Here is a 12,501-nt window from a genome sequence, read left to right as displayed (position 1 = left end):
AAACCACATCACTTTAACAAATTCCCTCCACAGCCCACAGTTTCTCTTTGCTGCTCTCCCCGTTTAAGTGGCTAGTCCGCTGTTTTCAGCACTAAGGAAGTCTCTGAAAGTCAACCAAGCTGCTTCTGGCCAGATCTGAGGAGACTAGAAATCTTTGTCAATAGTTATCTTCACAGGTGTTTTTACCTTTATTATTATTATTATTTTGTATGCCTGGAACTCAAGTGAAACATCAGCTTGAAAAGGCAGGGCTCAGCTGGAAGTGGCCTGGCCGTCCAACCGCACCTGTCACTTTTTACCTGTTTGCAAGACCACAGTTTTCTCTTCTCCATCCAGAGACATAATACTGAAATTATAGATGGTTCCCGCTTGTAAATCCTTGGGGTTACATCCATAGGTGGTGTTGTCTATCCGCACGGGGTGGCAGCACGCGACCCACGACGTGTCACTGCTGCAGATGAGGCTAAAGTTACAGGGTGACGCCAAAGTTCTCCACTGGAGAGACACGGACCGGCTGGAGACCCTGGACTCTGTCAGGGTGAAGTTGCATCTCACTGGCTCCCCCAGTCCAGTCTGAAAAGGAAGCAGAACAACAGCTGAAGCCCGCTGTCAAGACATGCCCAGAGACGAGTCCGTAGCAAGCTGCCCAAACTGCTCCACTCACCCCTGGCCCCCAGCCTGAGCCCATCCATCCTTTGGCCCCCCGGCCAGAGAAGAGGCCCGCAGCCCAGGAGGGTGGCCACCTTCTCCCTAGCTGCTTTTTCTCCGGAGCAGCTGGAAAGAGAAGGTGGCTTGTTGCCTTTGACAGTGGCACGAGCTGTCAGTCTGGCTGGGGGCTCAGAAGAATATGGCTCATTCTTCCCCAGGGAGAGGAAGAAATTCCGCCCGCGGGGACCTGTTCTCGGGCCCCTCACCTGCAGCAGGCTCAGCGCGGTCCACAGGGCCAGCCCGGCTCCATGGCTCCGCATGGCGCTCAGCGGTTCCCCCTGACTCGACCGCTGGGCTGGGACGCGGGGCGGCCCCGATGGCCTGCGGAGCGGGGACCACTTGTTGCGCGCGCTCAGCGCGCCCCGCGGGCGCAGAGCGCTGGCCTCCGGGCTGACGACGCGCGGGGGCCGCCGCCGCCGCCGCTGATGTTGCTGCCGCCCCGGGCCGGCTGCGGACGGGAGAGGCGGCGGGGGCCTGTAGCGCGCCGCCCTTCCCACGCTGCCATTCTGACCCGCGCTGCCTCGCCCCGAGCCCCGGCCGCGGACTTCCGCAATCAAAAGGCAATTTCCTCGTCTCCCGGCAAAGGAACAATGCGCCGGCGAGGGAGGGAGCCCCGAGGAGCCAACGCCTGAGGCTGCCAAGGGAGCCCGAGGCGGGCCAAGATGCCCCCGCCTCTCCCGCCGGGGGTCCCGGCCGGGTCTGCGGAGCTCTGCCTCCTTCTCCGCCTCCCCGCCCGACTTTCACTTTTTCCCAGTCCGTGGTCCTCAACGCCACCTTCTCAGCCGCAATAAGACTTGCGCCCTCTCACTTTCCATCTCCGCACCCCGCCCCCTCCCTCCCTCCACACCCTGCGCCTGCCGCTCCCTATCTGCCTCATCTGCTTTCTCCAGGGCCTCTTTTCCCAGGATTAAACTTGACCACAGCAGATTTCTCTAGGTCGCCTCACTCTTTCCTGAAGCCTTTTATTAGAGTGCTTTTGCCCTTCTCACCTCAAAGCATTCATTTGTCCCAACGTGTATCCCCCCTGACACCATCAAGAGAAAAAGACCCCGAAAGGATGGTGTCCATTGTCAACTTGACCTTCATTTTTTCCTGCCATTCACTTTCCCCTTTCTCTTGTGTAGAGGTCTGTGCCCTCCCTAAATCTTATGCACATGGTGCTAACCAAGAACAAGTATAATCACCACCAATCGTCCAGCCCACAAGCAAAGCAGTTTCATCACTGACCATCCAGTAGTTAAAGTCATTTCATCCATAATTGTCCAAGCAATATAAGAAAGCAATACGAGCTCTCGTTTGTGGAAAATACGCTTGACGGCTCAGCTTCCCACATATTACAAGAAAGTGAAATTCACTTAGTTTTTAGCACTAACTTTATGCTAACTTTTAGCAACTGCCTCAGTACCTGAGTGATCATGTATCTGAAAATGGATTTTAAAAGAGTTCCTGATAACCGAAGAACAAAAATGTTTAATTGGTCGTAGGTGATAGTAGGAAAATATTGCAATAACCTTAATAATGTTTGACTGCTTTTCTTTGGGTGTCATCCCTGACAACTGCCGGAAGAGAGGAGATTTTTCAAAACAGAATATTTGAGCTACATCAATGGGAAGGATGCATATTCTTTCTTTTTTTCAAATAGATTATACATAAAGCTATATTATTGACTGCTATATCAAAGGTACCTACGTAGAGGAAAAGCAGAGAAAAAATGAAAAAGTGAAAATTATTTCAATTCTTTTAGAAAACTTGTGTTTAAAAAAATTTTTTTTAATGAAAAGATGAAGTTTCTACTCCTTCGAAGATTCTATGGACTTTTAATCTGCAGCCAGACTAGAGATCTTAAATTTCTTTTTCAAGTTAGCAGACACTCAAAGAAGTTCAAACCTAAAACACATGTGTATTTCTGGGAAAATGGAATCTTTCTTATTTCTCTGCCCAGGTCACTTGTCTTACCAAAGAACTTTTGCCCTCCATATTTTGCCCCCAAGTTCAATGACTTTTCACAGCCTGGCATTCCTTCCGGCATCATCAGAGATACTCCTCTTCTCTCCCCCTTAGAGACTGCAATCCTACAGGCTGCCTCCAGCCTTTACAGGGGTCTTTTTCAGCTTTATTCCTTTTTAACATTACCGTTTTCTTTTCTGGCTATATTCAGAAGACAATGTGATTTCCTCGTCTGTAAAACTGGAATAATATCTACTCTAAATACTTCCCAGAGCTGTTATGAAGAATAAGATCACATATGTTAAAGCACCTTTGCAAACTTTAATGTGCTATCCAATTGTCAGTTTGCCTAGTGATAGGTTGCATCCAAATCACACAGTTTGCTCTCTTTCAAATTCATCCATCGCATAGGTCCCACTTACCTAACTTCTGCTGCCCATCCTTCTCTTTGTCAAAAACCAAAGAGGTTTTTACATTTTTCTCATAGATAGCCCCTCAGATTTGAAACATTCCTTCCCAAATTCACTAAATATCCCTCTGTCCTTTGCAGAAATCTTCGATAAATCCTGTCTTTTTCAAGTTCTCCAAGGTTTCTCACATATTTTTTTAAAAAATTACATGTTACCAACCTACTATACCTTGACAGTTAATTTTAAAATAGTATTTGATATCCAATACACTGTCTGACTATAATGCAGTATACTGCCTTATAGTAGAGGCAACTGCAACAAAAAGGCAAAATGTGAAGAGGACTAATCAAACAAGGCAATAACAAAATATCCTCATAACACTCTTCAGATGCTTCCAAATTCTGTTATTAACAGTGACCTGCTAATAATAACCCTGGGAATAGGAATTAGAAAAAGAAGGAGCAATTTCTTCAAATACAATTATTTAATTTTTGATCTATCAGAGAGACATATACATTTAGGGTCTTGTGCCTTTTATCTATTTTGATACCAATGTATATGAAGAATTATAGCAATCTGTGAAGGAAAGGACTGGGAGTCAGAGATATTTCTTTCGCAAAGGTATATAACTGCTGGTTCTTTTTTTGGAGAATCTTAAGGCTCACAGCAAAGCTCCCAATTAATTAGTGGGTCCTAAATAACCTATAGGAATGAACATACTATGAAACAAGGACAGAAAGTTTAAACTCAGGTTTTTACTGATTACATTTTAAAAGCTGATTTACCTTTTAAAAACACTTATATTAATATGAAAAATTAGAGAGATGTGTAATAGATTCAAGGCAGTAAGAGACTGGGAAAAGCTGCCAGATAACATCTCTTCCTAGAGGAGTTTATTTGAAACTACTGTACAAAGTACAAATAAGATGATTCATTTTATTCTTTGTTCTCATCTTTGTTTGGAATTCCTCAACTTCTTTTGAACCTATTTATCCTGTGTAATGACACTACATTTGCTTTAGAAGTTACTGCATTCCAGGAATTTGGAATCAGCCTCTCTGTAACTTTTCAGGGGACAACCTCTTCTCTTTGCCACTAGGAAACCTTTCCCAGACAGCAGGGGAAGGGTGGGACTGCTTTTGGTTAGACATGAGTCCCTAATGTTAAACCGTTGGTTAAACAGCTGCCTTTTAAACAAATAGTCATAACAATTAATGAATAATTGTTCTAATTTATATATTCATTAATTATGATTTCATGGATGAAAGCGTGGCTCGTATCATGTCATGAACATACATGTTGAGTGATACAACCGATCATCAGGGGCCCCAGGGTCACACTTTGAGAACTGTTACTTTACATCAGGGTTTGAGCTGGATGCAGAGAAGGTTGGGGGATGAAGGGAGAGTGGATTGGTAAAGTTGATTGGTTAATTCAAAATCCTCACTCATGACCTAAAAGGCCTTTCATGACCTGGCCCCTGCTTACTCCATGCCTCTCTCCTGCTTGCCTCCTATGCTCCAGTGGCCTGGGTCTAATAATTCATTTACTCATTCATTCAGCAAATATTGACTGAGCACCTACCGTGTGCCAGGCCCTGGTTTAGGTTTTGGAGACACCCCCAAGAAGCTGACTCTTTCCTGCCCCAGGGCCTTTGTGCCTGCCATTTCCTTTTCTTGGACCACTCCTGCCCAGGAGGTCTGCTTATCTGTCTTTCTCCCAATCTTTAGGTCTCAGCTTAAACACATCCCTATGGGGCCAGGCCCTTTCTGACCTCACAGGGGAAAAGTGTGCTGTTATCAATCTTCATCTCAGCAACCCATTTATTTAATTCTGAACATTAGTGACACTTGGTAATAATCCAGTTATTTATATGTTTGTATACAGTCTGCCTTCCCTAGCCATATGGAGAATTCCTTAGGGCAGAGTCTTTGTCTGTCTTGCTCTTCTTGCACAGAGTTTGGCATACAGTGGAGTTTCAACAAATATTTGTTGAGTGAGTAGATGAATGAATGAATGAATGAGTGAATCTTTGTAGCTGCTCAATAAATATTATTATCTGAATAAACACTGTAAACAAGTCCTTCTAGACATGTTCCTGCTGGATGCCTCAAATATCATCTTGAAAGGGAGGGAGGGATGGAGCAGAGGAATAAAAGAGGGAAGGGCAAAGGAATAAAAGAGAGGAAGAAGAGAAGATTGATTTTGAAGAGGAAGAGGTGGGAAAAGATGAATGGGAGGGAAGATGAAGGGAGGAAAAGGAGAAAGGGGAAGGAGGTAGTAACCTTTAGGACAGTGGTTCTCAAAAGCTAGTATCAGCATCATCTGAGAACTTGCTAGAAACATAAAATCTAAGGGTCCTACTGCAACCTGAGGAATTTGAAATGTTCTGGTGGAGCCAAATAATCTCTGTGTGTGCCTGTGTATGTATGTGTGTGTGTGTATTCAACAAGCCTTCCTGCTCTAGTTGGTGAAAAAGAGCTATCCAAATTCCAAACAAAAGCCTTAGATTGTCAATCCCCTACTCTAAACTCTGATCCAGTTGTCATTTTTTTTCTTTTTTTTTTTTGCGGTATGCAGGCCTCTCACTGTTGTGGCCTCTCCCGTTGCGGAGCACAGGCTCCGGACATGCAGGCTCAGCGGCCATGGCTCATGGGCCCAGCTGCTCCGCGGCATGTGGGATCTTCCCAGACCGGGGCACGAACCCGTGTCCCCTGCATCGGCAGGCGGACTCTCAACCACTGTGCCACCAGGGAAGCCCAACCCCCAGATATTTTTAAAAAGAAGAAAGCCTAGCAATTAGGGAATGTGTCAGTTAAAAACAATTACAAGATGGCAAAATCCTTTTCTCTGTTTCAATCTGAAACTGTTTCAATAGTACATTACAGCAAAAGTGAATACGATTTTTAACCTGCAGCCGGTGTTATGCATTTAAAAAGAGATTTATTAAAATTTAAGGTAAGATAATTTTGATAAGCAATTTTTTAAAAAGGACTGTGACTTTTGTGTTTAGAGATACTGTTTTGGGATATTTATATTTCAAGGAATCTTTCTAGCTTCCTAGGTTGTAACCTTCCTAGGTCATAGCTCTCCTGGAAAATAGAAATCATACAGGCATTTGGGGGTGGTTTAATGAGGGGGTGGATAAAATGAGAAGGTGCATGTTATATTTATAGCACCTCCCTGGCTAAAGGATGATAGTATGTTAGATAGTATGATTATTAGTACTAATAATAGTAGATGAATAACAATAAATCATGGATTTTGAGCACCCAGCAATGCTAGAGAGAATGACAAAGTCCACGGACAAGAATGTCTTTCTGAGAACATCCAAATAATAATAAATTACCATTGCTGTCAATCCCATACTCAAGAGAAATTCCTCAAGAGATCAGCACAGAAGACATTTACCGGCTGCTCTGACTGGCGGCAGTGCCAAGATTTTTTTAAATCCTGGAAGGGAGGGGTGGGAGTGCTGGATGCGTCTCTAACAGCAGCTCCACCATCTCTCCCAGACACATCTCTATGGTTTCTTGGTATTTTTTTTTCCTACATCAATTTTTTACCCTCTTCCCTTCCCCCACTTTTTTTTTTTTTCCTCTTTAAATCTGGAGGAAATGAACTTTGCATAGCTCTTGTCAGAGCTTTGTAACTGTACACAGACGAATGACTTAAAACCAGATGTGACTGTAAACGAATCACTTTTTCAACCTCAAGCACTTCTGCTGCATCTTCATTCCCACGTTTCCGGTGCTACTACCCCACCCTCGGAAATGAGTCGGCCCACACACGAACGGAATCAAGGCGTTAATGCGGCCAGTGGGGCTGCCTGTATGGGCGTGACCGCTATACATTCTGGTTTCAGGAGCAAGGTCATGATCCTCGTGACTATCCAAGCCCTAGGATAGTAAATAAACAAAACACGGCTAACATTGGCTTTAAGGGAAAGGAGAATAAAAACAAAAGAAATGATCACACATCTCATCTCCCTTAGTAGACAGTGATGATTGGAGGGTAAAGATTCTGTCTTCTTTTTTTCTGTGTATCATGTCGTTAGAACATCATTTCCCATGAATTCACTGGAGCTCGCAAACAGAGGGCTCCCTATTTGACCAGCATGTGCGCCTTTTCTGGCTCTTATAGTGTGATCTTAATATAGTTTTTAAAAAATGGGATAAGCAGGTAATGTTGAGAAAAACAGGAGATTTTAAAGGGGAAAAATATCTGGATTTTTCACTTTTCATTAAAAAAATTAAAAGATGGAGGCATGCTGGGCCAGCATTCTGCCCACCTTATCCACACAGCGCATCTCAGACTCCCCTGAATGTTGAGGCTGAGAGTGATCAAAGTGGAAGATCAAAGGATCTTACCATGTTTTTCAAAAATATAATGATAAAACCATCAGCTAGATTAGAAACCTCTTGATGGAAGGAGTCATGGCTCTTCGTTATCTCTCCCACATGTCCAGGTTGTGGAGACTCAATGCCTGTTCATCTATTGACAGTAAATATTCACAGCTCACCACTAAACAAGGACATGGCTAAGTACTGGGGAATCTTAAAAGCAATTGTATTCTTCAGTTGCTCCAGTGCAGACCTGTAACCCTTAGCATCACAGAATCCAATAATACCTAGCACCTAAGCCTTAGGATAGGCTAGTGCCCAAGCAGCTTCTGACCCCATGGAAGACCAAATCCTTCTAGAATAATCCAGAGGTCATTGGATTCAGGCCACCAAGGTCAAAACTCTTAGCAAAGCATCTACTGTGGTATCCTCTCCACAGCTTTGCTGTCCTGGGCTGGAAGTACAGCCTTGCACAAAGAGGAGCAAACAACAAATGTTCACAGACACACAGATGAAGGGCAAGCACCTGGTAAAGCTACACTGGTAGTGTGTGTTCATTGGCCCAGATCTATTAGAGATCCAGATCAGAAGAGCTTTGATGAAAAAACAGGTACCTCCTGTGTACTTTCCAAATAAAAATTACCCTAGTGGTGATCTCATCTGGATTTAGCAATGGTAGGATTCTGTTGCCAGTTCCCCCAAAGGGTGGGAAGGATGAAAAGGATCTTCCCTTCAAAGACAGCCCCTGGAATTCATAGCATTTCCCCTTTCAGTGACTTTTCACTGTATTTCATAACTGGTTTTCAAAGCTGTTATTCTGTGAGTGGAATGAATATGTGGGCGCAACCAATATGTAACTGGGGTAAATCACAGGGATTTAAAGTACTTAGCAATCTTTTCCAGAGTTTATTTATCTTATCTTCATACTTATCATCCAGCTCATCCGCCAGTTCTGACCCTTGGATTTACTGCTCTTTCTTGCAAACTCATCATCATTTCTCATGGTGTTTGCTCTCCTCTCCCCCCATCCATCCCCTCTCTCCTCCTGGTCCTTGAAGAAGATGGACAGGTCTTTGTAAGTCTGAGCCACTGGTCTACCCCTAACTCAGGAGCATCCCTTGGATTCTACCCTATAAAAGCCCTTAAGCAAAATACTCTTTTTATTTTTTAAACTTTTTTGTTTGGAAATAATTTCAAACTTACAGATAAGTGGTGAAAATTATATGGAGTGCTACGACATATCCTTACCAAGACCCACTCATCTTTTTTCTTTTAGCATTCCCCCACATTTGCTTTATTATCATCTCTTTCTCTCTCTCTACGATACTTTTACCTAAACCATTTCAGAGTGGGCTGCATATCTTCTGAATTAAGTTTGTAATCTCAGTAAAGATATCAAATTTAAGAAATGCAAAATTGATACAATGCTTTAATCCACAATCTGTATTTCAACTTCGCCAGTTGACTCAAGCATGTCTCTTTAGCATTTTTTGTTGTTGTTGTTTTTTGTCTGTTAAGGAGCCCACCCAGGATCCTGTGTTATATTTAGTTGTCAAGTCTCTTAATCTTCCATAATCTGGAACAATTCATCAGCCTTTAAAAATGATTTTTATGACACTGACTTTTTTGAACGATACAGGTTAGTTATTTCTATGGTACGTGTTTTCCTCCATTTGCATTTGTCTGATGTTTCCTGATAATTAGATTCAAGTTATAGATACATCTCCAGCAGAACTGTTCCTCTTCTCTTGTATTCAATGGTTTTTTCTAACAGGTTGGCTATTCAATTATTCTCCAATGGATCATAAACATAATTGCACATTAGAATCAATGGGGAGATTTTTACACTCCGGTGCTGATGTCCTGTGTCAGTAATTCTGATTCAGTAGGTCTGAGGGAGAATTTGGAACCTGCATCTTCAAAAAGCTTCCCAGGTGATTCTGATGTATGTAAGACCAGGGCTGAGAGCCACAGACTTCCTATCTCAATTTGTACATCCTGGTTTCTCCTTCGATCTCATTTCCCCTCCTTTGCTATGTTCTCTCCTCTCTGCATCAACCCTCATCTGGGCTTGACCTCATCTGCTGAGGGAAACCCATGTGTCAGAGAAATACTGGCAGGTTAAAGAGCCCATTTCAATGCACATATTCTGTTTTATGGTTGCATTTTATGGGCATGTGATTTATATTGTGACAAAATATGAACCCAGTCTTTTGGTGCACAAAATGGAGAGTCAGGCAAATCCCCTATAACTAAAAGAAAATGAAAGAAAAGAAAAATCCTTGAGAGTTTAAAGCCAGAGAGGGTCGAGCGAACTGTAAACCATATTATGCTGTTGGCACATAGTAATACATATTAGTGGGCCGTCTGAGAGAACTGCAGCCCTTTGTCAGAATTAGACTTGAATGATGCTAATTATAAATTAGGGTCTTCAGGAACACATCCCTCCCGCAATATCGTACCCGCTAGAATGGACTTCCTGTACTAGGGGCAGTCTCAGAAAAGTCTGTTTATCTTTTATCCCATTCACTCTAGACAATCTAAGAATCTACCCTCGGTCCTGAGGAATCATTAGGAGATGGTGTGGGGTGCTTTGTTTTGCTACATCTTTGTACTTCTCCTTCTAGGTGTTTGTCTCAGTGAAGGGGAATATTGTCCCATCTTTAGTTCTGGCCACAGAGCGGTGGTGGCAGTGGAGAGACTCCCCTGTGTTTAAGTAGCACAATAAAGGGGTCTGGGGTGGGAGGAGGTGGAGGTGTTTTGCATTTGCCACCACACTTATTTGGAGACTCACGTTGGTTTGTGATGTCTCTGAGGGCCAACTGGAAGGAAGCACAGAGCCGTTAAACTCAGACCAGCACCACAATGGCTATTCATGAACTGAGGAAATGTGGTCCGTCTCCCGGGCCCAGGCCAGGGCAGGGTGGGGAAGGGAAGAAGGGGGTGTGCCTTCAAACCAGATTGAGGGATGTTGAGTAGAATCAGAACCAGCCAGTAACATTTTTAATGCATGTTCAAGGCTTGATTCCTTTGAAAGCAGTTTCACATAATAACGCTGGTCCACCTGGTTCTTAGAACAACCCTGTGATGCAGGCAGGGTAGGGGTGATGAAACAACAACAGGAGGTTAGTATTGCTTGCGAACATTATTGAGTACTTATCGTGTATAGCCAAGGCACTAAGCACTTTTCTTAATCAGATTTTAATCCTCACAACTGTTTTATGAGGCAGATACAGTACCTTAATTATCCTTATTTTAGAGAGGAAACAAGTATGACAAGTAACTAGTAGAAGACACCACTTGTGTTTACACCAGCTTTCTCTGACGTGAGAGCCCTAGCTCTTTACCGCTTTATCAAACCGCCTCCCCCGAGGTCACATGGCTGAGAGGGGATACAGACTGGACCTCTCTTGAGAGTCCACTGCTCAAATGATAAATGGAGGCTGCTCAGATTTTGATGCTAAACAGAATTCCAAGGCCTGGCTTCCCTTCCTTTGGAGGACACTTCTGCACATTTAACTCTTCCCTTTGTATCTCATGCTCAGGTCCCCAAAAGATTGACTTCCGGCTTCCTCCAGCCCTGCCTGTCTCTCCTTGCCCATAGGGAATGGCTAATACATGCAGGGTACACTTCTCACACCTACCTCTGGCCTGATCTACAACTGGGCTTGTGCATAAGAACACAGTATACCTCTGTGGATGTAGTACGCAGGGATGCCTGGCTGAGGGCGTGCACAAGTGCTGAAATCCAGCTGATGTTCCAATACAGAGTCTCGTGCATTCCCGGTGGAACCATGTGCCTGGAACCCCCTTTTTCTAGAACACAAAAAGCCTAGAGTCTAGCAGCAGTTCTCTATCTCCCCAGGCTCCACTCACCCACCCTGGGCCCCATTCCTTCAATGTTGTACACTCTGCAAAGTCACAGCAGGAGGCTGGAATTAGATACATTAATTTCTGCTACTTGATTATTTAGCTTTTATGTCACCACCCCCTCTCACCCCCTCATGACACACGCACAGAAGTGCCGTCAGTGGTGGGAAACTAAGGTGTTTAGAAGTCCATGGGACAGATATTGTGGGTGAAGGACAAGATTTATCTCCATCAGTGGTTCTGGAATTTAAAAGTACACCTCTGTGTGACTTAGAGGGCTTGTTAAAACACTGATTGCTGGGCCTTACAGCCAGAGTTTCGGATTCAGTTGGTCTAGGGTAGGGTCCAAGTGGTTGCATTTCTAACAAGTTCTGAATCTCGGTCCATACTTTGAGAACCACTGAGCTAGCTATTTCCTGACTCATACTGTAGACAAGCTTCTTGTTCCACCAACTTTGTCCTTGTAAAGACACACACTGCCACATAATACTGTGATGGTAACAATAATAACAGTAGTAGCTAATGTTAATTAAACACTATTTTTCCAGGCAGTACTGTAGGCACGTGATACATGTTGATTCATTTAATTCATGTCCAGGTTGAGAGAAGGAGAGTTTTGAAGCCATGTACTGGCTCGGGTTCACAACCTTCCAAACTGGCATAAGACAATGTGAGGAAAGAGAAGGAAAAGGAAAAAGGTAGGGAAAATGCTGCTCCAAAGAGAGTCAACTTAGGACAACTTTGCAGTAGCATTGAGTGATGCTGGATTCCAAATCATGTCCTTTTGGCATTTACCTTCATTAATAAGAGCTCTGTGCAAGAGAATAAGGTGACTAGATGTGCAGGGTGTGTGTGTGTGTGTGTGTGTGTACTCTCCTCCTTGCTCTGCTATTCTTTAATCATTTGACCTTGGGTGAGTCCTCGCCTCTTTACGTTTAAACTAGGCATCTACAAAATAATAATAAATTAATAAATACTACGGTAGATTGTTTAATGACCACAGATTCCTCCCACCCAATATGTATGCCCCTTTTCAATGTGACTTTGCAGCTCTTCCCATCAAGAAGCGGGGTCTGTTTCTCCACCTTATGAATCTGGCCTGGTTTGTGATTCCGTTGACTGGTAGAATGTGGCAGAAGTAATGTGTGGTTACAGAGCCTAGGTCTCAATAGGCTTGTAGCTTCCACGTTTCCTCTCGTGCAAAGCTTTCTGAAACCATCACG

The 12,501-nt window shown here is 43.7% G+C and overlaps 1 protein-coding gene across 2 annotated transcripts in view; it reads right to left on the bottom strand.

Annotated features, from left to right (window-relative positions):
- PTPRB (protein tyrosine phosphatase receptor type B) overlaps positions 1-12,501 on the bottom strand; it is a 113,927-nt gene that overhangs the window by 85,761 nt on the left and 15,665 nt on the right. Inside the window, exons 1-2 of one of the 2 annotated variants that reach the window (XM_032645139.1) lie at positions 915-1,238; positions 300-573 (exon numbers count right to left, since the gene is read on the bottom strand). In XM_032645139.1, the coding sequence (XP_032501030.1) occupies positions 300-573; positions 915-968 (328 nt within the window). In that variant the 5' untranslated portion in view covers positions 969-1,238. Of the gene's footprint in view, positions 1-299; positions 574-914; positions 1,239-12,501 lie in introns of those variants that run through there. The other variant, XM_032645138.1, reaches the window with a different exon arrangement.

Source organism: Phocoena sinus, chromosome 10 (assembly GCF_008692025.1).
Source record: "Phocoena sinus isolate mPhoSin1 chromosome 10, mPhoSin1.pri, whole genome shotgun sequence".
NCBI lineage: Eukaryota > Metazoa > Chordata > Mammalia > Artiodactyla > Phocoenidae > Phocoena > Phocoena sinus.
This window is presented reverse-complemented; position numbering and strand designations above follow the sequence as displayed.